The sequence below is a fragment of the Capricornis sumatraensis genome, chromosome 3 (assembly GCF_032405125.1).
Source record: "Capricornis sumatraensis isolate serow.1 chromosome 3, serow.2, whole genome shotgun sequence".
Taxonomy (NCBI): domain Eukaryota; kingdom Metazoa; phylum Chordata; class Mammalia; order Artiodactyla; family Bovidae; genus Capricornis; species Capricornis sumatraensis.
Genome location: NC_091071.1, coordinates 166,662,336 through 166,690,281, shown reverse-complemented (window position 1 = coordinate 166,690,281; position 27,946 = coordinate 166,662,336). Strand labels below are relative to the sequence as shown.

Sequence of the window (27,946 nt, the reverse complement as noted above, 5' to 3'; positions counted from 1 at the left end):
CTTTAGCATTAGTCCTTCCAATGAACACCCAGGACTGATCTCCTTTAGGATGGACTGGTTGGATCTCCTTGCAGTTCAAGGGACTCTCAAGAGTCTTCTCCAACACCACAGTTCAAAAGCATCAATTCTTCGGTGCTCAGCTTTCTTCACATCCAACTCTCACATCCATACATGACCACTGGAAAAACCATAGCCTTGACTAGATGGACCTTTGTTGGCAAAGTAATGTCTCTGCTTTTTAATATGCTGTATAGGTTGGTCATAACTTTCCCTCCAAGGAGTAAGCATCTTTTAATTTCATGACTGTAGTCACCATCTGCAGTGATTTTGGAGCCCAGAAAAATAAAGTCAGCCACTGTTTCCACTGTTTCCCCATCTATTTCCCATGAAGTGATGGGACCGGATGCCATGATCTTAGTTTTCTGAATGTTGAGCTTTAAGCCAACTTTTTCACTCTCCTCTTTCACTTTCATCAAGAGGCTTTTTAGTTCCTCTTCACCTTCGCCCATAAGGGTGGTGTCATCTGCATATCTGAGGTTATTGATAATTCTCCCGGCAATCTTGGTTCCAGCTTGTGCTTCTTCCAGCCCAGCGTTTCTCATGATGTACTCTGCATGTAAGTTAAATAAGCAGGGTGACAATATGCAGACTTAATGTACTCCTTTTCCTATTTGGAACCAGTCTGTTGTTCCATGTCCAGTTCTAACTGTTGCTTCCTGACCTGCACAGAGGTTTATCAAGAGGCAGGTCAGGTGGTCTGGTATGCCCATCTCTTTCAGAATTTTCCACAGTTTATTGTGATCCACACAGTCAAAGGCTTTGGCATCATCAATAAAGCAGAAATAGATGTTTTTCTGGAACTCTCTTGCTTTTTCCATGATCCAGGGGATGTTGGCAATTTGATCTCTGGTTGCTCTGCCTTTTCTAAAACCAGCTTGAACATCTGGAAGTTCACGGTTCACGTATTGCTGAAGCCTGGCTTGGAGAATTTTGAGCATTACTTTACTAGCGTGTGAGATGAGTGCAATTGTGCAGTAGTTTGAGCATTCTTTGACATTGCCTTTCTTTGGGATTGGAATGAAAGCTGACCTTTTCCAGTTCTGTGGCCACTGCTGAGTTTTCCAAATTTGCTGGCATATTGAGTGCAGCACTTTCACAGCATCATCTTTCAGGATTTGAAATAGCTCAACTGGAATTCCATCACCTCCACTAGCTTTGTTTGTAGAGATGCTTTCTAAGGCCCACTTGACTTCACATTCCTTAGAGGATGCTAAACTCCATGAAGTCAGGGCCCTGCTTGTTTTGTTCACTCTTGTGTAGTCTCAGGTAAATGAGTAGAAGATGGTAGGTGCTCAGTACACCTTGATGACTGAATGAATGATCAACCTTTGAGGGAGAAGGCATTGTGTTTGTTTAGAGAGCAGAGGCTTTGGAACCATACAAAACCGGATTCCAGTCCTAGCTCTTTTACTTACTATGTAATCTTTGAGGTTTTCACTTCATTTCTTTGAGCCTCAGTTTTCTCATTTGTTAGATGGAGAGAAAAACAACTTTCATAGGATTGTAATGATGGTTAAATAAACTATCATCTGTGAAAACACAATGCCTGAGATACAGCAATTCATTAATGTTAGCTCCCTTTTTTTAAAGCAAACGAGATTGTTTTCAGTGTCTTAGAGGTACCTGTTTTAACCATGTCATTCTTATGGCATTCATACTTTCTTTATGACAGTTGACAAAAGTTTTACCACCTAATAATGTGAGGCCTTTGAAGACAGACTTTGTGACTATTGGTTGATTGTAGATAAATGTGGTTCTAGACTTCTGTTAAGTGGATTCCAGCTTTTAATGTATAAGTCAGGGTAGAAAGGATGATAACATTCTGATAAATAGCAAGCAACTGCTCTTCAGAACCTCTGTCCTCTTTCTTTAGGGCCTATGGTATCCCCAGAGGTCAGTGAGATACTAGAGCTCAAAAAGAAGAAATTGTAGCTCAGGAGATAAAACTGATTTTTCTGAACATGAAAACCTCACTTGTCAGGTATTGTACAAAAGAAAGAAGAGCTCTTTCCACAAACTGACTCAGATTTCTAGTAAAGTGGCTCCTAACCTTTATCTTTTTATATGAGACGAGGCTTGAATTAGTGTAGGTTTTATATTTTATTGGTCAAGGATGGATGGGCTAGAGTAGTGTTCAGAAAGAACTTTATAGTTGTAATACTAGAACTATAGTTCTAGTATTTTAGGAACACATTTTGAAAAATGCCTAGAAGTGACTGGAATAAGAGAAGGAGCAATTTCATGATAAATTAAAAAGAAGAAACTTCAGAATATTCATCCATTAGTTGAGTGCCTAATATTTATAAAGAAGTATTTACATCAAAATTCAAAAAAATTTTGTAAGCCCAATGTATGTCAGCACTTGCACACATTATGTGTCATTGACTTTCTTGGAAGAAATTGTTAATCCCATTTTATGGATAATGAAACTTCTTAGAAGTTAAATAATTGCCCTGATGGTTAATAAATGGCAAGTTCTAAATCAAATTCTTCAAGTCTGCAGCTGGGGTCGTTCAGTTGTTCATAAATGTGTGGTGGAACCAAAAGATCCATAAGAGAACTCTTGACTGAACTGGGTAGTATAGGAGGAAGGTGGACGGTAAACTTAGTTGTCCTGCCATCATTTGTTGGTACCTCTATCATGACATTTATAGTCTGTCTTGTACTATGGTTTCTTGTGTGTATGTCTGTCTTCTCCACAAGAAGGTGTGTTACTGGAGAGCAGAGGCTGTTTATCTCATGTGTCTTGGTAACTAATTCAAAATTTTTTAAAAATAGACTGAGCATCTCTTTTTTTTATGTTGTTTTTATTTCATGGTGCCTGATGTTGTATCTTGCATGCAAGTGCTTGGTGAATAAATGTTTGAGTCAAATTTGAATCTAAGCGTTTTAGGATCGGTTCCCTTAGAAGAAACTGGTGGTGTGCTGCATATTCTAGCAGTCCTCTTAGCGGGCTCAGCATAGTTGAGGGGCCCAGTGACAAGATTGCTGGGCAGCTAATATTTATCCTTCTCTCGTCCTCTGAGAGGCATCTTGGTGCCAGAGTCCATTAAGCACGGTAGGGGGTATAAACATAGCAAAGAGATTTGGAATTTGGCTTAGCCCAGCCATAGCCAAAGAAATGCTGAAGCGAGATTGGTGTTGGTAAATTGAAAATAACACTGGACTAGAAGTCAGAAAACTTCCATACCTGGTCCTGATACTTTCTAACTTTGTGACTTTAGACAGATAACATGTCTCTGAGCCTCAGATTCCTCATTTACATTATGGGGATAACTACTTCTAAGGCTGATGCAACGTCTAATCTGAAGATGGTAAATTCATTTTACCTAAGCCCTGAGTTCAGTTGAGATAATTACTGAATTTTCTCCCCTGAGCTGTTTGATTAATTGTTCTTGGGACACCAGGCAGACTGTGTAATCATCTAAGGCAGGTGCCATTCTGTTAATTTCAAGTCTGACTGCACCCTAAGAGACACAGTGATGGAAACACCTGGTGTTAGAAATGGGCAGGAATGTGTTTTCCTAACTAAACAGTAGAGCGCATCCATTCTGGAGCACATTAACCTTCTCTTTGGGGATAGGCCATATTAAGATCTGTTATGATATTCCACAAAAGATCATAATGTGACAGTGAAGTTTCAGTACTGAAAGGTGATAATGTTTTTACAGCAGTAAGGTGATTTAGGCTTCAGTTTCCAGATGCTGCTTTTAAGTTGTTTAGATAATTATGCTCTTAAAAAAGATGTTACACAATATCAAGCATTTCAGCCCTCTATCTAGAACCCTGGAGCAAAAGCCAGAGTGCTTTTAGTTGTTCCAGAAACAAGAAGGGATTTTCTTTTATTGTAGCTAAAAATATTAAGTTTTATCTTCTTTATCCATGCAGCCTTTTTTACAGAGAACAACTTGCTTTGTGAACTTGGATAAGTACTTCATGTCTCTGGTTTTCACTTTCTTCATTTGAAAAATGACAGGATTGGATCAGCTAATCTCTACAGTCCACCTTGCCTTGATTTAAAGTACAGTATCTGCCTTATTGTCGTGTTTCTTTGGGAATACCTGGTCTCTACCTCGACATAGTGTATTCGTCATTTTAAAATAGGAGTTTAGAAATGTTGGTTCTTAACCCATTCTTAATGCTATATCTTGGAGAGTTAGTTTAAGTGCCCATTTAAGAATGAGGAAAGTGGAAGTTTTTATCTATTTCTATCCTAACATTGAAGTGAATAGTGATAATATTTGGTGAACTGTGAGGCACTGGATTATGAGCCAAAGGATCTAGGTTTTGTGCCTACTGTATCTAAGTTAATTGTTTGGCGGTGCCAGTAGTCGCTCACATTTTTGTGCTTCAGTGTTTTGGACTTTAATAGAAAGCTACAATTTATTGAATGTACTTTGGATGCCGGGTACTAGTACCTGATTTGTTATTTGCAGCAGCAAGGTGAGTACAAATGGGAAAGCAAGTTATGTTCAAGATTCCACAGGTAAAAAGTGGCAGAGCTGGGATTAGAAGCTACATCTTTCATTTCAAAGCCTGGGTTCTTCCTATATCTAAACTATTTTGCCTCATCTGGAACATGAGGGCCCACTGTATATACTCCTAAGATTATTGCCAGGAGCAGATAAGATAACAAATGTCACATTGCTTTTGGCTGTTAACAGTTTTATAGTTAAAGGGAACCCATGAGCAGCTGTAGTGTCATTAAGAACTCCCTGGATTCAGATTACAGCTCTGCTACTTATTAGCTTTGAACATTGTATATTTGAACACTTGGTCTCTCCATGCATCAGTTTTGTCATCCATCAAATGAAAGTAATAATAGTCCAACATTATATGGTGTCATGAGGATTATGTAAAGCACTTTGAAGAGTGTTTTGCATGTAGTGAGTATTTAGTATATGTTAGTGAATAGAGGTGCAGCAAAAATTATCTTCCCCTTTCCCTTCTTCCTTCCCCTTCTTTTAGTTGTGTTTAAGTGTAAACAGTGATTGCCCAAGAAGAAACAACTAAGTTTAAAGTCACTGGAAAGAACAAAGTTTATGTGTGTAACATTGTATTGAATATTTTATAAATAATAATGAATTTAGTGATAAATACAGTATATACTGGCAACTTTAATCCCAATCCACAATTGGAAGCAGGGGTTAGAGGATAGAGGGGAGGAAAGCAGTAGAGGTGGAGTCTGAGATGATGATTTATTTGACAAGGCTTTTGGGCCTTATGTTTCTGTTACCTATGGCCTGCATATTACATAGATCCATCAAGCCCCTTTTGTTGTTGTTATTCAATCGCTAAGTTGTGTCTGACTCTTTGCTACCCCATGAACTGCACCATGCACCAGACTTCCCTGTCCTTCACTATCTCCCTGAGTTTGCTCAAACTCATGTCCATTGGGTCAGTGATGCCATCCAACCATCTCATCCTCTGTCGCCCCCTTCTCCTCTTGCCCTCAGTATTTCCTAGCATCAGGGTCTTTTCTAATGAGTTGGCTGTTCAGCTTCAGCATCAGTCCTTCCAGTGAATAATCAGGGTTGATTTCCTTGAGGATTGACTAGATTGATCTCCCTGCTGTCCAAGGGACTCTCAAGAGTCTTCTCCAGCACCACAGTTTGAAAGCATCACTTTTGGTGAGCTATAGACCATGGAGTCGCAAAGAGTGGATCATAACTGAGTGACTAACATCAAGCCTCTTACTTCCCCATTGTAGGTCAACTCTGCAAAAGACAACTCTTTCTCTGATTATATCTTTTCAAGTTCTGTCCGATGTTGTCTGTGTAATGACTTTTTTTTAAATTGTCTTGATAAAACCCAAGACTCCGGTTTGGAGTGAAATAGAGCAAGCTGTATGGTCTTACTGGTTCAAAGTTTAGGAAAAAGAGATGCCTCACACGATCCATCCCAAAGTATTAAACTTCTCTATTTGGACTGGGGACCTCCATTCCAGAGAATATAAACTATAACTTTATATGGATGTGAGACTTGGACCATAAAGAAGGCTTAGTGCCAAAGAATTGATGCTTTCAAATTGTAGTGTTGGAGAAGACTCCTGAGAGTCCCTTGGAGAGCAAGGAGATCAAACCAGCCAATCCTAAAGGAAATCAACCATGAACCTTCACTGGAAGAACTGATGTTGAAGCTGAAGCTTCAATACTGATGCAGTGAACTGACTCAGTGGAAAAGACCCTGATGCTGGGGAAGATTGAGGGCAGGAGGAAAAGGGGATGATAGAGGATGGGATGGTTGGATGGTATCAGAAACTCAGTGGACATGAATTTGAGCAAACTCAGGGAGATAGTGAAGGACAGAGAAGCCTCACAAAGAGTTGGACATGACTTAGTGACTGAACCACAAGTACCATTATACCATCTGACATAACTCCAGTCTCACCAGTGTTTTTATTAGAATCACACATACCTGTCAGTTTAAATCTCTAAAAGAACAGAAAGAATATTTGGCAGAATATCAATTTCAGGCAGTCAGTACCAAGTGGAAATTCAAAGAGATGAGGTTAAATTCTACAGGAGAGAGCTCATTTGTGTGACAAAGATTCTTTTTTTTTTGTTTTTATAGGTTGCTATGGTCACAGACTATGGAGCCTTTATCAAAATCCCAGGCTGTCGGAAGCAAGGTGGGAACCAGTAACTCGAAATTCAGCACTCTTCATTTGGCTCTGTCTACTTTCACCTCTAATTATAAGCTCTACTTTTTTCAGATAGTAGTTTGTTTTTGTTTCTAGTGTAAAGATACAAATACAGACAATTGATTAAAGTTCATTTTTAGGAAGCCTTAACTCTGAAGAATGGTGTTTTTCTGACTTCTGGGGAGGGCAGGGGGCACAACCATTTGTGTTCACTTCTAGAAGTAACTCTTCCCTAAATTTCTCCTGTGATCCTGGTTGAGTCACTTGACCTCTTTGGACTTAGGATTTGGGGGAGAGCAAGCTTCTTATTCTCTGAGACTAACATTGTAAGTTTTCTAGCATGTTGCATAGGGAAAGGAAATAGTATTGTAACCAGTACAAATTTATATACATAAAATGCTTTAAATTTTCTGCATAATTGATAGGTATCTATTGAACATTTTTAGAGAATCCCTTTTGTATCTATAGTCTTATTTGTTTCTCTAAATAATTGTGTTAAGTAGATTCCATAGACTGGTGACCTGCTCAGAATGTTTGAGCTAGTATAGCATGGTCAAGACTAGAACCCAGGCCTCCTGATGCAGATGTGTTAAAGATCTTAATCTAAAAGATATACATAAATATATTATTAGGAGAAAATATAGAAGAGTATTTGACTACATAAAAGTCAATATAGAAGTATATTTGACTATATAAAAATAAAAAACATAATTGTAAACATCATCATAAGCAAAGTTAAATGAGAAAAAAGAATTTGCAGTCCATATGACACAGGACTAATAGGAAAGAGGAAAGTAGGAATGGGGCCAAGGATATGGAAGGATAATTCACAGGAGAAAAAACAGCAGTTGAACAATAAATATCTTACAAGATGCTCATTCTCAATAGTGATTAAAAATATAACTGTAATATATCCATTCAATGGAATACTGCTCTGCAGTACAAAGGAATGAGAATGAAGTATCAAAATACGCAATGATCTAGATTCATTTCCAGAGAATTATACTGAGTGAAAAAAACTAATCTATATTATGGTTCCATTTATATAACATTTTTAACAGCTTTATTAAGATATAATTCACAGATCTACATTTCATTCCGAGTGCATAGTTCAGTAGTTTTGAGTATAGTCACAGAATTTTGTAACCATCACCACTACCTAGTTTGATACCAGTTTTGTCATACAAAAGAAACTCTGTAGCTATTATCGGGCTTTCCAGGTGGTACAGTGGTAAAGAATCTGCCTGCAATGCAGGAGACCCAGGTTCAATCCCTGAGTTGGGAAGATCCCCTGGAGGAGAAAACGTCAGCCCGCTCCAGTAGTCTTGCCTGGGAAATCTCATGGACAGAGGAGCCTGGTGGACTGCAGTTCATGGGCTCGCAAAGAGTTGGACAGGACTGCGCATGAGCATGCTTATGTGACAGTTACCTATTATCAATCACTCCAGGCTGCTTATCTCCCTCTCCCCCTTTTAAGGCATGTTCACATATGCCTATGGCTTCTGAGGTAACTCAGTGGTAAAGAATCCACCTGCTAATGCAAGTGCCTTGTTCCATCCCTGGGTCAGGAAGATGCCCTGGAGGAGGAAATGTCAACCCACTCCAGTATTCTCGCCTGGGAAATCCCATGGCCAGAGGAGCCTGGTGGGCTAAGGTCCATGGGATCACAAAAGAGTCAGACACAACTTGGTGACTTCACAACAGCAACATATACTTATGTATTTTAAATGTCATTGTGTATATTTAGAAGAAAGTTTGAAAGAATAGTCAACAAATTAGCCGTGGTCACCTGTGGGGAGCTTGGTTTGATCAAGGAGAGATGGAAAGGGAGCTTTCACAGTTTGTGTACAGCAGAAATTAAACACAACTTTGTAAGTCAACTATACTATAAAATTATTTTTTTAAAGGAACTTTTGCTATTTGTAATTAAAAAAAATTTTTTTTGTTTTACAAAAGCTGACCTTACCTTTAGCTTTGGAGACTACTCTGCTGCAAATTGCATCTTAGCTAATTAGAAATAGCTTACTAATAGTTTCCAAGCTAACAGTTGGCAATCTGTAATAAAATCTCTCCTTTCATGTTGGCTGAGATTTAATGACATGAAACTCATCCTCATCCCTGTATGGTATGCACCTTTTTAGACCTGAAGACAGATTTTCTTGTCAGTGTACTTGCCATAGACACCAGTACCTGAAAGTTCCATCCTTACTTGAGCATTTATGTGTGAGGATTAAAAGCCTGCCACCTTCCAGCTAACAGTTAGTCTTCAACTCACTTATATCCATACCCTGTCAGATGATGCCTCTGATAGTGACTGCCAGTTTACAAGTGAATCTGTCAGTCTAACAACTGTGCTGAGATAAGCTTGAAGGGAGAGGTCAGAGAGCCAAATCATTAGATAGAAACTCCATGAGTTCTAATCCTGGGCACATCTGTAGGTTTATTGGGTAACTTGAGCAGTTGACTTTTCCACAGTATACTTTAGCTTCTCTGCCCTTAAATGGAAGAAGATTATTAAGTACAGTCCTGAGAGGACTGAGTTATGAAATAAATGCTCTCTAGATTTTAACATGTCAGGAAGGTAGACTCTAATTTGAGTTATTTTTCTCAGATTTTCTGTTTTCAGAATTTTTAAATCACTACTGAGTTAAAGACTGGTTCCTAGTATTCAGATCTAAACTAAATTTTCTTTCCCCTCTTATAGTATTGTCTGATAGAACTTTCCACAATGATGGAAATGTTCTTTATCTGATATGTTGTCTAACACCAGCCAGTTCTCCAGGCACCAACTGGTTGGAGAATTAAATGTTTCTGGTCAATAGTGTTTGGGTAACAAAAAACATTAAACATGTCTCCAGTCAATACTTTGCTATGAATCAGGAGTTCTCTCGACCTCCCCTCTATGAGTTTGATAATTTGCTAAAATGGCTCACAGATCTCAGGAAAACACTTTCCTTTTGTTTGCCAGTTTATTATAAAGGATGCAAGCAGGAACAGCCAAATGGAAGAGATGCTTAGGGCAAGATACAGAGTGGGGAGTACACAGAGCTTCCATGTCCTCTGGCATACCGCCCTCCAACAGGTTGATGTGTTCAACAACCTGTAAACTCTCTGGCTGTCATTGTTTAAGGGTTTTTATTGAGCTCAGTCTCTAGCCCGTCTCCCTCTTTCCTGGAGGTCAGTGGAGCTGAAAGTTCATCACTTCCATCACTTGGTCTTTCTGGTAACAGCTCCGTCCAGGAATTATCAAGGGTCCCCACAACAAAGTGGGGACTGTTTAGCATAAGCTCTAGTATGATCAAAAGAGACTTATGAATTACAAAGACACCACTATCTCTAGGGAAATTCCAAGAGTTTTAAGAGTTCTGTGTAGGGAGCAGGGACAAAGACCAAATACATTTTTATATTATACCACATCTGTTGTTTAATACGGTAGCCTACTGACTTTTAAATTTTGTTTGTTTTGATTAAATTCAAACTTTAAACATCTGTAGCTAGTGACTATTGTAGTGGACAATGCAGCCCTATATGTTTATGAAGTTCTTTCTTTCTCTACTATCCTCTTCCCACCAGCATTGAACTACAAAATTTTGAGAGTAGAGAGTATTCATTGTTGCACTTTTAAAGTGCCTTGCTTGTGGTAGAAGTACAAATATTTTTAGCAGTGAATTCAGGTTTAACAAATGATTACTGAGTTCTGTGTTTTGGTCACTGTGTTACGTGGGAACAGAGATAAGAAAACATAGTCCCTGCTGCTCTCAGATTGTTTACAGTCTAGAGGTGTAAACAAATTACAATGTAGTGTAATAAAATGAGTGAAGTTTCAGTTAATCCACTGAGCTGTGAATAGGCTACTGGGATAAGTCAGGGCCTGCTACAGTGCCTGAGATATAATGGATGTTCAGCGAATTTTATTAAATGAAAAAATAAATCCTAATCCTAGCTCTACCACTTACTAGCTTCTTGACTATAGCAGGTTGCTTGTCCTTGAGCCTTTGTTTCCTTATCTGTGAAATGGGACCATGTGTGTTATTTTTAGAGTTTCTTGACTGGCAAGATCATGTCTTAGCTCATCCTTAGATCCATTTTTGCTTATAGTATAGTGGATGTTTAGTAAACGTCTGAATGAACCCCTAATACCACAGGATAAAGGATGTGTAAGCACTTCAGTTTATGTGCTTACATTATCATTGTGAATCGCTGATTGAAGATACTCAGTTAGCCAAAAAAGTTCATTCTGGGTTTTTCTGTAACAAAATCCAAACGAACTTTTTGACCAGCTCAGTAAATTAACTTGAAAAGTCTAGAGAGGAAATTCATATGTCTCAGAGGTAAAGGAGACCTTATTTTGATGTTTTTTGACTGCAACTGACCTCTAATGGTTTGTAGTTTTTACCTTTTTCCTTTATTGTCAGTGAACTTTGTAAAATTAATGGTGAACATAAAACAGTTGGGGGAATATTTTTAAGGGAACTGTTATAGGCTGTGTTTTTTTCATATGGCAGTTAAGATTCTAGCTCTTTGCAAGTTGTCAGAATTTTTCTTTTTTTTTTACCAGCAGACAACTCAGTTGGGACACATTCTGTTTAAGTATTATATTGGGTATATTGAATATGGTGATGGACTTGATATGCCCTTTGGGTATTTATGACTTAATGTCAGAGATCCAGATACAGACTGCTTCCTCCATGTAACACAATGAGCAAAGCATTTGTGTTGATTTCTGTTTTAGAGCCTTTGCTAGAAAAGAATTAGATGTGTTTCGACTGTTGCAGATTGTCTTTCTCTTTTTAATTGAAAAGATAACAGATTGATAATATAGAAAATAATGGAGAAGTAACAATATGATGTTGAAGACATTTGAATTGCATTTCTTTATCAGCTCTGTCACTTTGGACAATTTACTTCTAGACTATTTCCTCATGTGAGTCTATGTCACAGGGCTGATGTAAGGAAGGATTAAATGGATGGGTGGATATACTGTATCTAGTGAGGTATCCAGTACGAACTGCGGGAGCCTCATGTTTTATTTTGGTTTTCTGCCATATATACTTAATCCAACTATTGGTGGTGTGTGTGGTTAACAATGAAATACTTCCCGAGAATTCAGGGTGAGAATGAAACTAATGATGAATCCCTCATACAGAGGATAGGATTAGCCACAGATAGAAGTATACCAGGTAATTGCCTGTAAATCTGTGACTGAAGAGATGGGAACATTCAAGATTTCAACAAGGTAATCTGAGTTTAATTCCAGGGAAAAAGAACTGGAATGAAATTGCAGTTTAGTAGACTGAAATCTAATTGATTGTATCTTTCTACTAGGAAGAGATTATATGAGTAGATATCAATCTCTGGAACATAGTAAAAGAAAGCCTGAGACCCTGAAGTTGGCAGTGTTTATCTTACCTTATTAAAGAAGAAATGAATCTGATGATAGGAACGAGAGAGATGGATTCTTTTATGAGGAAGTCCATCAAACCTTCATAGACAGGAAACATCTCTCAAAACATTTGTTTCCCTTTTGTTCTTATTCCATGTTGAGGCAATTTCCAATCATTAATCTGATTTTTAGGTATATGATACTGGGGTCAGTGAGTAGTTTTCCCAGATAAGGACTTGGAACCTTCCAGGTGTAGAAAAGTATATCTTCTATTGTAAGTTAATAACTTGGTGAATTGTGTGTATCTCTGAACCAATCACTAAATTGACAGTCTAATTAATGTATTTTGGTATATAAGCATCTGCACGCTGAAGATTCCTACACTGTTTTTTCAATTCATACCCCTCCTCTGATCTATGAACTTACATATCCAACTGCCTACCTGACGTTTACATTTAAGACTATGGGCTCAACCATTTCTCCTGTTTCATTCACCCAATAAGCGAAGGAGATAAGCCATTAAGTTTCAACTATAAAAATCCTACACACCAGTATAACAATTTTTGTGTTCCCTTTTCATCTGTGTCCATGAGACATAGTTTTACATAATTTCAATCATAGTGTACGTATCATGTTTAGATTTTGTTTATATATATTTGGTTTTATAGCTAACATTTTTTATGGTTAAAAATATTCATGCTTATGGAATAATAAGAGAGAACCTACCAAAGCAAATGATCATTACTACCACACAGAGATAGGTGCTGTTAACATTTCAGTGTATTTCTTTATAGTCACATATGTACATAGAAATGAAATACTGAAATTAAGATTATATCCTGTGTATACATTTTGTAGCTTTTACACTTAACGAATGTTAAACATTTTTTTGTCTTTTAAAATACTTTTTATAAACATTTAAATGGCGTTAGTTTATCATTCACATGTATCACATAATCATTTTAAGTTGTTTATAATTTTTCATTATTAATGCTCTGCAAAATGCCATATTGAAGAGATGCTTGGGCCAAAAAATATCCTACTTTGGAATCACATAGGAGAACAAATGGTTAACTCATTCTTTCTTTGTGGTAATCCAATAAATGGACCTGTTTCAGGAGAGAAAATGTTCTCTCAAGTATATTAGGTTCAACATTAATTTGCTTCACAACTGCCATTTGCCGTTCAGGAAAAAAAGTGAAGTTTAGAATTAGAGGACAGTTGCAGCCACAAAGATGTCAAAATGAAAGGTTTCCCTTTCCTTTAGGGCATCTGAATTTTCTCTGGGTTTTCTAATTAGGTTACTCCGCTCATTACCTGATCACGAAGAAGAAAAGAGCCCAGATTCATGAATTTTATCTAATTTAAAGATTATATGATGGTCTAAAATTTAAAACATGGGTTATATAATATATATATATAAAGCATTTTGGCTCTGGCAGTATTGGAAGATAGACTGTCAGCCTCCAGAATGAGCTGAAGTAGGTCTGAGAGACCCAAGAACCATGAACAGAGAAAGGAGTGGCTTCCCACAGGAGCTCCAAACACAGATGGCAGATACTTTGTTACAGGCGTGTGCTGACAACCTTGTGTATGCATGTGTGTGAGAGAGATTGAGAATAAAGGTTAGTAATTCTCTCAGGAAACTTCAGGGAGCGCAAGTTTTTGGGACAGAAATCTTTGACTTATTTTTTCTTTAGATTCCAGGTTTATTTTCATTCAGAATAAGTGTTTATTATATTAATTTCCCTCAGAATAGAGTTCTCTATTATTAGAACATTTGAAAGTAAAAAAAATTAACCTGTAATCCTATACCCTAGTCTAACCATTGCTATAGTATTTTGGATTATTCCTTTCTAATTTTTGGAATCTGTTTTAAGCATTTTCATTATTTAAATGAGAAATGCTGTTTCCTACAGTGCGTGGCACATAGTAGGCACTCAAATATTTGCAAAAGAATTAATTATTGATATATTTTTACATAATCTTTTGAACATTGTTTTTAATGGGCTGTCGAGTAGCTGTACTGTAGACTTAGCCATTACCCTATTGCTGGATATTTGCTTATTTCTATTTTTTTCCTCTGTCTTAAAAATACATTGAATATTTTGATGTAAATCACTTTTCTAGGTACAGATAGATTTTTCTATGTATAAGATTTTTTTCTTAGTCTCAGAAGTGATTATGGGTCAAGTTAATATTTAGAACTCTTGGTTGCTAGGGACAGAAATGCAGGAGAAACATTTTGTAAATTTCTGGATAATTTCCCTGGGCAGTGTAAGATATTCATAAATCTAGCTTCCATCAGGGCTGGATCCAGTGCTTAGTTTATGCCTTCAGGGCTTTGTCTCTTGCTTATGCAGGCTCTTCTTTGCTTCTGGCTGACTCTTGCCACCTGGTGGTAAAGATGGGCATTGGTAACTTCTTGTAGTTTATAATCCTGACAAAAGTCTGGAGAAAGATCTGATTTAGCTAGTATCTTGTGTCTGTCCCTGAACCAGTAGTTGCTGTGGCCTGGGGAATGAAGTACCTTGATTGCCTGTGCCTGTGTCATATCCCCACAGCTGGGGGTTAGATCAGCTCCAACCAAACTACAAGGACTGACCAGATTATTTTAGAATGTAAGGAAGGTGGTTCTCCCAGAAAATGACCTTGGATAGACAAGGAAAAGGATGTCTGTTAATTTTATTAAATATTTTTATCACTCTTGATAGCCACTGCTAAGTGATTTCTAAAAATTTATGTTAGCTTCAGGAGTATTTCTTATTTTACTATATTTATATCAACACTGGATATTATTCTCTTCTAAATATTTTGCTAATTTAATATATTAAAAATGGCAACCTTGTTTATTTTTACTTTTTTCACTTAACATCATAATTATTTTTATAACTAATTTAAATGGCTGCTTACTCTTTTATGAAAGATTTATCATAATTTATCAAGCTGTTTTCCAAGTATTGGTCATTTACATTTTGTCATAATTTTTATTTTTAACCTTTGTAGGTAATAATACTGCAGGTATTTTTGTATGCCATAAATTTTTGCCTCTGTTGAATTTTTCTTTTGGAAAAATTCCAGTGGTGTTTTTTTTTTTGCATCAAAGGTATAAACATCTTTATGCCTTTTGTTTTCAAAGAATTTTACCAACTTACATTTTTACCAATATTATAAAAGTACAGCTGTTGCATCACATCTCTGCATCTCTACTCTATAATTAAGCATTATTTTAAAGAATATTTGTTAGTTGATTAAGTATAAAAAGTCATCTCAAATTATTTTAATTTGCAGTTTTAAACTAATGAAAACTTTTTCAGTGAATCCCCAACTCCCATTGTCTCTTTACTGTGTTATTTAGAGTATGAGTATGAGTATGCCCAGTGCCTTTTTTCTTCTTGTGCCCAGGTCTGGTCCATCGAACCCATATGTCATCCTGTCGCGTGGATAAGCCCTCTGAGATAGTAGATGTTGGAGACAAGGTGTGGGTGAAGCTTATTGGCCGAGAGGTAAAGTTCTGTGCAACTTCAGCTGGTTAGAAACTGCTAAGTAAAGCTGGGACTTTCTAAGCTTTTCATGGTGATACTTCACGAGTGTGTATATGTTGTTAACTGTGGCTGGTAATCTGACCTGAATTTAAACCTTTTGGCTATCTGTCTGTCATGCAAACTCAGAAGGACAGTGTGAACTGTAATTAGTGTGGTCCAATAATTACTTGTTTATGAGACTTGCCTCCCTGAAGTTCATCCAAATGATGGATGTGGAGGGGAAAAAAAAAAGAACCAAAAAGAGAGAAGAAAACTTAAATCTATGAGCCTGTCTTTAGTAGAAAAGTTCTAAATACACTTCAATTTGGACCAAAACGAAAAAGAACATAGAGTTTACAGTTATTTTTCATACCTGACACCATGCTATGTGAGGGAAAGTGAGAAAATGCAGGAGGACCCTGTTAACAGCAGCTCACTTGAGGGTCTGTGGGTCTGTGCAGACCACCGGCATGATGTGCATGTACACTGAGACCTGCTCTTCCCCAGAGGATGGCAGAGGAGACAGTCCTGAAAGAGATATTCAACAGCGTTTGAGTGCCTAATATATACTAGGTCTGAGGGATGCCTGAGTTAGTAAATCAGATATAAATGACTTCAGTGGTTATGGAACTTGTGTAGAATATACATTCTATACAAGAGGAGATAAATAAGAAGTGAGCAAACTAAAATAATTAACAATAACTACAGGTTACAGTAAGTGCTGTAGTAGAGTCAGACAATGTGGAGGTTGATTTAGATAAAACGGTCAGAAACAGACTTTTGGGGGGATGGTGGTTGTATATGATCTGAGACCCAAAGGAAAAGGAGCCAGTCATGTGAAGAGTTGAGAAAAGCATATTCCAGGCAAAGAGAGTAGCTGATACAGACCCCAAATTGTAGAGGCCTTCAAGTGCTGACAGAAGCAAAAGAAGACCAATGTGGCTAACAACTGTCTTCACATTTAAAGACACTGTTAGTTGACTTCATGTTTAAGAAGCTTTTACACAAAGTCCAAAAGGAGATCTAGTCCACTGGAAAGTTCTTAAATCCATTCTATGCTCATGGATCTCTGAACCGATTATTACACTGAACTATATAAAAAAAAAACCAAACTTTAATTTTTGCCTGGTTACTTCCGCAGGCCCTGGATTTCTGAGCAGTCATTTTTGTCTTTCCCCTAAGGAGGGTCAAGAATGATAAAGAAAACCATTTCTTGAAATGCCTTTGCCATAGAATTTGCCTGTTATGCTTATTAGTACACAAAATGTTCCTAGCACAGGACCTGAGTTCCTAGAGGAGGAACTCAGTGTTTGATACATGATAAAAACTTCCAATTCTTAGATAATTTTAGACCAGCAGTCCAAATGATGTACTTTGAGCTTTTGCCAATTTTGCTTTTGTATTTTTCAGATGAAAAATGATAGGATAAAAGTATCCCTCTCCATGAAGGTTGTCAACCAAGGGACTGGGAAGGACCTTGATCCCAACAACGTTATCATTGAGTAGGTAAAAGGTTTGGAAAGGTTAAAATAACTTTTCAAACCACAGAATGATATAGTGAATCAGGCCCACCTAAACTCCACTGTTTGTAGACTGTGATATTGATAAATTATGTGATCTTTGGTTTTTAGAGGTAGAAAGTGTTATGTGTGTGTGTGTGCTTAGTTATTCAGTTGTGTCCAACTCTTTGTGACCCCATGGACTATAGCCCACCAGGCTTCTCTGTCCATGGGATTTTCCAGGCAAGAATACTGGGGTTGGGTAGCCGTTCCATTCTCCAGGGTATCTTCCTGACCCAGGGATCGAACCCAGGTCTCCTGCATTGATGGCGACTTCTTTACCATCTGAGCCACCAAGGAAGCCCAGAAAGTGTTGTAGATAACACTAAGATGAAAAGGCAAACATGCAGCTCCTAGCATAGAAGTGCTCTGTCAATGATTTAGCTTCCTTCCCCTTATTCTTTTTCTGCTTCTGCCCTTTAACCAGTTAGCCATAAAGCATTCATCATGAGGTACTTGTTAATTGCCTTTCCCCCAGCTCTGGGACTGAAAAAAGGCAGAGACCATGTACGAAGGACAATTCCAGTGGGGTTTAGACTCCTGCATCTTGGGATATGCTGTGTCCTGAACACAGCACCTTACTTTCACTAGCTCTTCTGACTTTTCATTTGTGAATAGAAGATTTTCTGTGTAGGATGCTGTCTGGTGATACACAGAATTTGCTGTCTCAGAATCTTTCTTGAATATAAGCATAGCTCTGAGATCCTGTGGTTTCAGTTCCAGACCACCAAATAAAGCAAATGGCTGAGTCACATAAATTTTTTGATTTCCCAGTGCATATAAAAGTATACTGTAGTCTATTAAGTGTGCAATATCACAGTGTCTAAAAAGCAATATATATACCTTAATTAAAAAATACTTTATTACTAAAAAGTGCTGAAATGATGATAATAGTAGCATCAGAGATCACTATAACATGAAATAATAATGATGATGAAAAAGTTTGAAATACTGCCAAATTACCTCATTTGATACTAAGACATAAAGTGAGCAAATACAGTTGGAAAAATAATGCCAATAGACTTGTTTAATTCAGGGTTGCCTTCAAATTGTAGAAAACACAGTATCTGTGAAGCTCGGTAAAATTAGGGTGTGCCAGTGATTTCTAGGGCTTCCCTGATAGCTCAGTTGGTAAAGAGTCCGCCTGCAATGCAAGAGACCCCAGTTCAATTCCTGGGTCGGGAAGATCCCCTGGAAAAGGGATAGGCTACCCACTCCAGTATTCTTGGGCTTCTTTTGTGGCTCAGCTGATAGAGTCTGCCTGTAGTGCGGGAGACCTGGGTTCGATCCCTGGATTGGGAAGATCCCCTGGAGAAGGGAAAGGCTACCCACACCAGTATTCTGGGCTGAAGAATTCCATGGATTATATATATAGCCTATGGGGTCGCAAAGAGTTGTGGACATGATTGAGCGACTTTCACTTCACAAGTGGTTTCTAATCAGGGGTTCCTAGATCCTTAATATCCCTTGAAGGAGGCTGAGGGGTTTATGAACTGTTTTCAGTGTTTCAGAAAGCCAACTAAAATCATATGTTTATCCTCATGTTAACCATGACATTATTTTGTTGCTTCTTACATAAAATATCACATTGTTTATTTCATGCTAATTTGGTGCTCTTAGTGGCCATCATGTTATTTACTTTTTTAAAATAATAAAAAAAAAAGTGTTGTTTGAGTGGGGTCTTGGCAATGCAGTGTTTGGAAGCCCTTATGTTTATAGTTCTGAAAAAAATAATTTTGAATATGAAGGAAGGGAAGTAATATTTATTGAATACATACTATATGTCAGGATTAGGCAAGGTGATTCATGCACATTAATGTGTCTAATTCTTATAACAAGCTGCAAAGTGGGTGTTATTTCCATTTTACTTTATTTTCTTAGTTTCTAGCTTGATACTTGGTGATAAATTGCCTGTGATTGTATAACAAGTTATGGTGGGTTGATTCCAGGTCTTTCTGATGTTAAAACTAATATTGTTTTCCCCACATGATGCTTCTAGGTGTTGCATGTGAATTACAGAGTTTTTCATATTATTGTAGTTTAGTCTCTAAATGTTGACAGGTTTGTAGGGCTGATTTTTTGGTTTTTGGTAGGGCTAATTATTGACAAATACTTTACATATGAAATTTTTTATAATTCTGAGCCCAGAAATGTTTAAGTGTGATATTTACTGATTGCACTGTAATAAATTACTTCTGCTCCAAAGAATCCCATCTATACAGACACATTAAAAAGCAATGAAATTTCCTAAAGCCACTCTTATAAGGGCAAAAAATATAAAACAAGATAAAAGAGCTACATCTGTTTCTTACAACAAGGGAAGAAAATAAAAAGGAAAGGACCCCTTGGTTTTATGTTGTACATGTTTCTATGTATGGGCTATTTCTAGTAATGACCAAGTGGCTGAACAGTAACTTTTGTTGTAAACTATTTATAGACTGCATCTAGGAAAGAAGCATGGTATAGTGGAATGATGACAGGTTTTAGAGTTAGACTTGAATCAGGAAGAGCCCTAGTTCTGCCCCAAGCTAGTATATGAGCCTGAAGAGATTACCTAGCCTCTCTGAACCTCAGTGAAGGTATATCTTTACTGTGCCAAGTGAATGGCACCTACATCTTGGTGTAATAGAAATGATGGTATAGTTTAAATTAAATCTTGTTTAGAAAGAACGTTAGCTTAGAAGGGAAGGGAAAGGCTACCCACTCCAGTATTCTGGCCTGGAGAATTCCATGGACTGTATAGTCCATGGGGTCACAAAGAATTGGATATGAGTGAGCGACTTTCACTTGTAGCTTATTGTCTAGTCTACAGTAGAAATTTAACATATAATAACTACTTGTAGTTATTGTTTTAAAATATTTCTTCATTGTTCCTCTAGTATCTGAGATTATCATACCTTTTCTTTTGTTTTTTTTATTTTTTAATTTGTTTTTTATTTTTTGGCCATTCTGCATGACATGCAGGGATCTTAGTTCCCTGACCAGGAATCGAACTCTGCCTCCTGCTGTGAAAGCATGGAATCTTAACCACTGGACTACCTGGGAAGTCCCCCACACTCCTTCTTTTGAAAGAATAAAAGCCATGAGGCAGAGGCCACATCTTATCTTTCTTATCTCATGTAATGTATAGTAGTTGTTTAGTTAGTGTATCCATTTACTTAGTATTTGACAAATATTTATTGGGCTCCTATTCTATTTGAAGTACAATGGCAATACCAAGGTTTCTGTCTAAGGACCTTACTGCCTAGTGTAATGAAATAATTATGCAAATAACTTTGATACAAGGCAACATGTAATAAATATTAAAAGAGTGATTTAAAGGAAGGATTCTAGGAAATAGCCTGAAGAGGAAGAGTTGATATCAGGCCTTGATGGTCAAAGAAGAGGGGACAGTTGAGCTAAGTGTTGAAGAATAGGTAAGATTTCGTTAGGCAGTGGGGGAGAGAATAGTATTCCAGGCAGAAGGAACAGTTTGAGGAAAGGCATGAGGCAGGAAAGCATGTGGCACATTCAAGAGTCTTGTTTAAGGGAAGAAGAGGGTATGCTTAGGTATGAGAATGTAGGGCTTGAAAGATAGTTTGGAGTCAGATTGTGGGCAGCTTTGCATATCACTCAAAGAATATGAATGTTTTTAAAGCCTTTGAGAGACTCCTGAGTAGATGATTCTCTCCAGGTACCGCATTCTCTGGCTTCACCCTGTTAGGCTCAATATCTTCATGTTGTCTCCGGCTACCCACAGCTTGACAACTACCTTTCATTCTCCATCAAAATCTAGTGGTCTTATACTTCATTCCCTCAGGCCCCAATGTATTGAATATTAACAAGGTCATCTAATAAGTGAATCTGCAAATGGAAAAGGGCTAAATACAGTTTCCAGTGGGTTTAACCAGCATAGTATAGTCTTTCGAAAGAACGTTTATGTATGATCACACTGTAATTATCCATTTATATATCTCTTTCTACCATGTCCTATCACTTTAGTATACTTACTCACATCACTAGTACTAGGGTTTGCTTCTTATTAGTTAAACTTAAAAATGAAAGATTAATCCAACTATGTGTGCTGGAGACCACTAAATGAATTATTACTGTTTAAATGAAATGTACTGAAGCCTAAACTAGCTTGATGGCAATAAGGACAGAAAGGGAGTGAGTGCCATATTTGTTGAATTGAGTGTTAGGTGGGAGGTATGATTCGGCTTATGGTATGTTTGAATCCGCAGAGGATTGGAATTGATTATAATGAGGGTTTGCTTAGGCTGCAACTCATAGCCACTTGAAACTGAGCTCTACAAATGACATCTGAAAGCAATGGAGTGACTGTTCAAGTTATGTCTGCCTTGTTTTCTTAAATTTAATTTTATTGCAGTGAGAACATTTAGCATGAGATCTACCCTCTTAACAAATATTTAAGTGTATAATACAGTATTGTTGACTGTAGGTACAGTGCATGCATTAGACGGCTAGAACTTACTCATCTTCCTTAATTGAAACTTTATACCCTAGGTAAGTAACTCCCTATTTACTTCTTCACGCTCCTCACCTTGGTGTTTGTTCCTCAAGCTTCACTCTTTGAGTGGACCCTCTCCTGTGACCCATACCAGTCAGCTGACCTTCTATCATTTGAGTAAGATTCTTCTAGGGCACAAGGTAGGGATATGAGCAGACTTTAGAACTTAAACCATATGCTTATGTGGTCTGTCCCAACTGGGAAGCCACTAATCACATAGGCGATTTAAATGTGAATTAATTGAAAGTAAATAAAGTTTACCATCTGATTTCTCAGTCGCAAACCACATTTGAAGTGCTCATCAGCCATAGATATAAAGTCAGATGTAAATAGTCAGCAGTACAGACATAAATTTATAGAACTTTACATCTTTGCTTTTTTTTTTTTTTTTTGATAACAGTATGCTAGATGGTGCGCTGTCTGCTCAGATATAGAAAAGAATATAACATAGACTTTACTTTTCAAGTCCTGGTTGTGATAAAGTTGTTCAGTTGCTAAGTTGTGTCCAGCTCTTTGTGACCCCATGGACTACAGCATTCTAGGCTTCCCTGTCCTTCGCTATCTCCCGGAGTTTGCTCAAATTCATGTCCATTGAGTTGGTGATGCTATCTAACCATTTCATCCTCTGCTGCTCCCTTCTTCTTTTGCCTTTCATGTTTCCCAGCATCAGAGTCTTTTCCCATGAGTTGGTTTTTTGCATGAGTTTGCTTTTTGGTTGTGGAATAAAGGGTGAGGCAAAATATAAACAAATTAGTAAAATAAAGTGAGTATTAACCTTGGCTGTGGTAACAGGGAGCATTTTATAGAAGATGCGATATTTGCGCTGAACTTTGAAGAATGACTGGGACAGAATATGGAGTATCTTGATCCTCTTTGTTTCCTGTCTTGAGCCCACATAGCCCATAAAACTTGACTAGAATTTGTGAAGTGAGTAGCTTTCTTCTGCTTTGATTAACCTGCATTGCTCTAGGTATTGTGGCTCTTTTGGCAAAATATTTCTCTACTTTTGCTGGACTCTGGAGAGACTCGCTAGTGAACAGTTGGAAAAGCCTAGGTGAAGTCAGAGTAAAGACATTCAGGTAAAGAAAAATATTTTGGATGAAGAACAAAGAAATTTAAGCAAGCATCCATTGATGCTGTTGCTTGCCAAGCCTTGGGCTGAGGTGCCAGGGAAACAAAGACAAGTAAGATATTTTTTAAACGGGCCCAGATCTAGAAAGAAATAACAACTATGTGGTGTGATATGTGCTAGGATTGAAGTGTATATGGGATGCAGTTTGAATCTGAAAGGAAGAGTGATCAGGGGTGATACTCTTCAATTAAACATTTTCTAAGAATACTCTGTGTAGGTCCTGTGTATTATAGTGAAGGTAATAAAAGCTGTGACAGCTGGGGCACTTCGGCTCTGCTGGTAGCAGTGTAATTGGTAAACACACTGTATGGCAGTGTCTACTGAGACAGATGCCCTGTAACTCAGTAGTTACACTCCTACCTGGAATTAGGCATTTCCCCAAAGAAATGCATGTACATATACAAGTTCACCAAAAGCACCCTCATAGAAAGTTCACAGAAGCACCCTCATAGTAGAAATTACTCAAATATTCATCAACAGAAAAATGCTTCACAACAATGAGAATGATCCACAGCCACACACAACACTTAGATGGATCTCACAAAGCAGTGAAAGGAGCCAGATACAGAAGGGTCCATACTCTGATTCTCTTGATATAACTTGGAAAAATATGTAAAACTAATCTATTCTGTTAGGAACTAGAATAGTGGTTGTTCTTAGAGGAGGCACAGTGGCTAGAGGGGCTTCATTGGTGTTGGTGATGTTTTGTTTCTGTGAGGACTGATTATGTGGATATTTCAAATTGTGAAAAATCAGTCAAGCTGTATACTTGTGAGTACTTTCCTGTGTGTATTTTATTATTTGGTCATATATTTAGGATTTTTTAAAAGTGTTATGGGACCATGAACAAAGAGATTAATTCTGGGTGAGGGACTTAGGGAGGAGAATTTGATAGAAGGAGGAGCAATAACTGAGCCGAACCTTGAAATGTTTGGGTGTAGTTAGGCGGTGAGGTGGGAGTAAAGAGGGGAAGCAAAGCATTTCAGGAAGAGGGAGGGGCCTAAGCAAAAACAGTGAACCATCTGGGGAAGGTGAAACAGTGTGGTTTGGCTCGAGCATATTGTACAAATAAAGATGAGGCCAGAAAAGTAGATTAGAGACAGGCTACTTTGCCAACAAAGGTCCGTCTAGTCAAGGCTATGGTTTTTCCAGTGGTCATGTATGGATATGAGAGTTGGACTGTGAAGAAAGCTGAGCGCCAAAGAATTGATGCTTTTGAACTGTGGTGTTGGAGAAGACTCTTGAGAGTCCCTTGGACTGCAAGGAGATCCAACCAGTCCATTCTGAAGGAGATCAGTCCTGGGTGTTCTTTGGAAGGAATGATGCTAAAGCTGAAACTCCAATACTTTGGCCACCTGATGTGAAGAGTTGACTCATTGGAAAAGACTCTGATGCTGGGAGGGATTGAGGGCAAGAGGAGAAGGGGACGACAGAGGATGAGATGGCTGGATGGTATCACCGACTCGATGGATGTGAGTTTGAGTGAACTCCGGGAGTTGGTGATGGACAGGAAGGCCTGGTGTGCTGCAATTCATGGGGTCGCAAAGAGTCGGACACGACTGAGCGACTGAACTGAACTGATGAGAGGCCTTGAATACCAACATAAGAAATTTGGACTTGATTTTCTAAGAAATCTTGGATGGTCACCAGGAGTGACCTTGTATGGGTTGTAGGGGACCTAGCAAGGCGAGTAATTGTATCTTCATCCCCTGTTCATCAGTGAGATGAAATCTAGTCTTATTCATAGTAATTAATTCAGAGCCTTGTCCTGAATGAAAAAATTGTCTGGTTCATGTCATTGCTTTCACTACCTATCTCCTTAGGCCCAGTGCTTTTCCTTTCTCCCTTCTACACACCAAAAACAAACAAAAAACCAACATAGAGTATTAACTAGTAGTATCTCTGGCCACATCTCTTAAGAGGGCCAACAGTCAGTATCATTTCATTACAGGCAAGAAGAGAGGCGGAGGCGGTCCTTCCAGGATTACACTGGGCAGAAGATCACCCTCGAGGCTGTCCTGAACACCACCTGCAAGAAGTGTGGCTGTAAAGGTAAGGTGAAGCCTCTGCCCTTTCAATTTTATTCTCCTTGTGGATGAACTCTTCACAGGATGAGGGAGGCCACCTAGTGTGCCTTTAGATCACCCTGGGTTTTAGCCCAGTATTGGCCTCACCTGCTTATCTGCTGTTCCTGCTAGACTCACATCAGAGTTCATGACTTGCTGCTTTTTCTGTTTCCTTTTCTGAATGCTGGCCCTGCCGGGTGCTACACTACCACCACTACTCCCCCCCCCACAGGTGATGGCCTGCCTGGGCCGGGCCCCCATGTACTATGACAGGTGGAGTAAGGGTGTTGGATTGTTAACAATCTAAATTTCATCTCTAAGGACCATTATTGTTTGGTTGCAAAAATAAAGTGACTTGGAAGTATATTCCGTAAGGATCTAAATCAATCCTTTCTTGCTTATTTTACCTTTCTCTCTCTAACTTCTGAGTTCTGAATACAATATTTTTTTCGTAGTAAAGAATGCAGGCTAGTCACTTCCTTTTAGCTTTGTTTCCTCAAGTTTCCTCCAGTCCTACTTAAATATTAAAGAGCTCTTTCAGCCTGACTTCCCTTGTTGGAGCTATAATGAGAGGGATTCCCATCTTCTCATTTTCAGAGTGACCTCAATTTGTCACCAGGTCTCCCTAGCCTTTCATCTACCTTGCTGTCTTGACTTTTCTACGAGTGGTAGCAGATTTGTGTCCAGGTTGAGGTTGTGGTGTTTAAGTCCTGATTTATCATTAAGTAGAGGGAGGAAGGGAAAAATGAAATTGAGAGAACGAATACTTCCTTGCAGATATTGTGGGATTGTTCCAGATATTTGGAAAACTCTATGCTGTATTCTCCTTCCAGGCACCATTCAGCTTCTGGACTCCGAGTTGCAAAGTATTATAGTTTACACATAGCTTTTTGATGATCTCATCAAATTGTTTGTGCCCGAAAGGCAGGGCCTACAAAAGGCTCACAGAAAACCAGCTGTGTAGCGTCTGTTAAAGGGCCCCTTAATAGTAATGTAGGTGCAGGGACAGTGAGGTTCTCTTACCTTCAACTTGTTTCCACCAGGTGTTACATGAGGCAGAAAAGAAAAATGAAAGATGGAGTTTGGCCCAGGCAGGCCAAAGGTGGTTGGTTTGGGTGCAACAGAAAGAGCACAGGGCAGGGAGACGTGAGGCCCAGGGTACGTTTTAGTTCTGCTGCTGTCGGTGTGACCTTGAGGTACTTCTTTACTCTGGGCCTTCATATCTTCTGCAAATGCACTGTTGGATTTTATGATCTCTCAGGGCTGGCTGGACCTGACGGGCTGTGAATGTTGGCTGCCCCCAGGGGACTTTGCTGTCTCTCTATGTGTTAGCTTGAATTTGAGTGCGGTGTTCCTGCCTGCCGCCTAAGAGCTGTCTTCCTGTAGGGCTTCTGTGCCCGCCACTTGGCTCCCTCTGGTAAATACTCTGCTCTCTGGAGCAGCCTTTCGTTGTCAGAAATAAGTTCCAAATAGACCTTTAAAACCAATGCAGAAGACGTGGGTTCAATCCCTGGGTTGGGAAGATCCCCTGGAGAAGGAAATGGCAACCCATTCCAGTATTCTTGTATGGGAAATCCCACAGACAGAGGAGCCTGGTGGGCTACAGTCCATAGCTATGGTTGCAAAAGAATCAGATACGACTTAGCAGCTAAACAACAACAAGACCTTTAAAAATTACTGAACCCAGTTGCAAATGAGGGCAGCACAAGCCTATATCCTCACATTCTTTGCCATTTCCAAAGCAGTGCCAACGTTTCCTACAGCTCTAGGACCAGCTGCCTGTCTAGCTCTGGTTGAGTGAGCAATGCCGTCAAGCTGCTCTGAATGCAACAGCTGCTGTGAATGAACTTAGTAGTACCTCCTGAACCAGCCAGCCCTCCAGGAGCTTCTGGGGAAGATCCACCTGCTAAGGGGAGAGACTGCTTCTTCCCTCCCTACTTTTTCTACTTTTTTTCTGCAGGCCACTTTGCAAAGGATTGTTTCATGCAACCAGGTGGAACCAAGTATTCTCTGATACCTGAGGAGGAAGAGGAGAGAGAAGAGGCAAAGTCAGCAGAGTTTGAAAAGCCTGACACCACGAGAAATTCTTCTAGAAAAAGAAAGAAGGTGAGTGCTATCTTGCTTTATCATATTTTTTTGAGTTTTAAAATAAAAATATACTTTTTGCAAAAATGATTTTCACATATATATATGTGTTTACATATAAACACAATCATCATCTTGCTAGGTATAGTTTATATCCTACTTTTTAAATTATATTTATCAAAAGCATTTTCCAGTATCCTAAAGTGTTCTTGTGCGTGTTAGTTGCTCAGTTGTGTCCGACTTTTTGTAACCCCATGGGCTGTAGCCTGCCTGGCTCCTCTGTCCATGGGATTCTCCAGGCAGGAATACTGGAGTGGTAGTCATTCCCTTCTCCAGGGGATCATCCCAACCCAGGGATCGAACCTGGGTCTCCTGCATTGCAGGCAGATTCTTTACCGTCTGAGCCACCAGGGAAGCCCGAAGTATTCTTAAAAACTTGATTTAAGAGCACCATACGATACTTTACCCTATGGCTAAATGATGGTTTATTTAATCGTGTTTTTTGTGGGATATTTTTGAATACTTCAACCTAGTCTTTGGCCACGTGTCTTATTCCTTTCTTTATATAAATTCCTAAGTAAGATTGCTGAATTAGGGCTTTAAGACTCTTTATACATCTTATCAAATTGTCTTTCTAAAAAGTACTTATTTTGCACCCAGCAGGGGATAAGAGTGCCTGTCTCACTGCATTGTGTCTTCCATCTATTCAGTTCATAAAACAGACATTATTGTAGTGCAGAAAAAATCCCAGTGCATTTGTAGCATACAGCACAGAGAGGAAATGGGGGGAAAAAAAACTATGCTATAATTAGGTCAGAAATGGTTGTTCTCATATAGTGTAGTGTTTTTTTAGCTGTGGCCAGTTATTAAGTTTTGGAGTTTTCTTTGGTTTTGTTTTGTTTTAAAGCTTTAGCAAACTTTTATTAAGTGGTCATTTTGTTCCAGGCATTGCAAACCTAGGAACATAAAAATTCTGATAAGGTC

General features: G+C 38.5%; 1 protein-coding gene across 2 annotated transcripts in view; it reads left to right on the top strand.

Annotated features, from left to right (window-relative positions):
• Positions 1-27,946, top strand: part of ZCCHC17 (zinc finger CCHC-type containing 17) — a 51,232-nt gene that overhangs the window by 11,310 nt on the left and 11,976 nt on the right. The window contains exons 1-6 of one of the 2 annotated variants that reach the window (XM_068969312.1): positions 5,096-5,104; positions 6,634-6,691; positions 15,492-15,592; positions 17,021-17,112; positions 24,763-24,863; positions 26,838-26,983. In XM_068969312.1, coding sequence (XP_068825413.1) covers positions 6,640-6,691; positions 15,492-15,592; positions 17,021-17,112; positions 24,763-24,863; positions 26,838-26,983 — 492 coding nt within the window. In that variant the 5' untranslated portion in view covers positions 5,096-5,104; positions 6,634-6,639. Of the gene's footprint in view, positions 1-5,095; positions 5,105-6,633; positions 6,692-15,491; positions 15,593-17,020; positions 17,113-24,762; positions 24,864-26,837; positions 26,984-27,946 lie in introns of those variants that run through there. The other variant, XM_068969311.1, reaches the window with a different exon arrangement.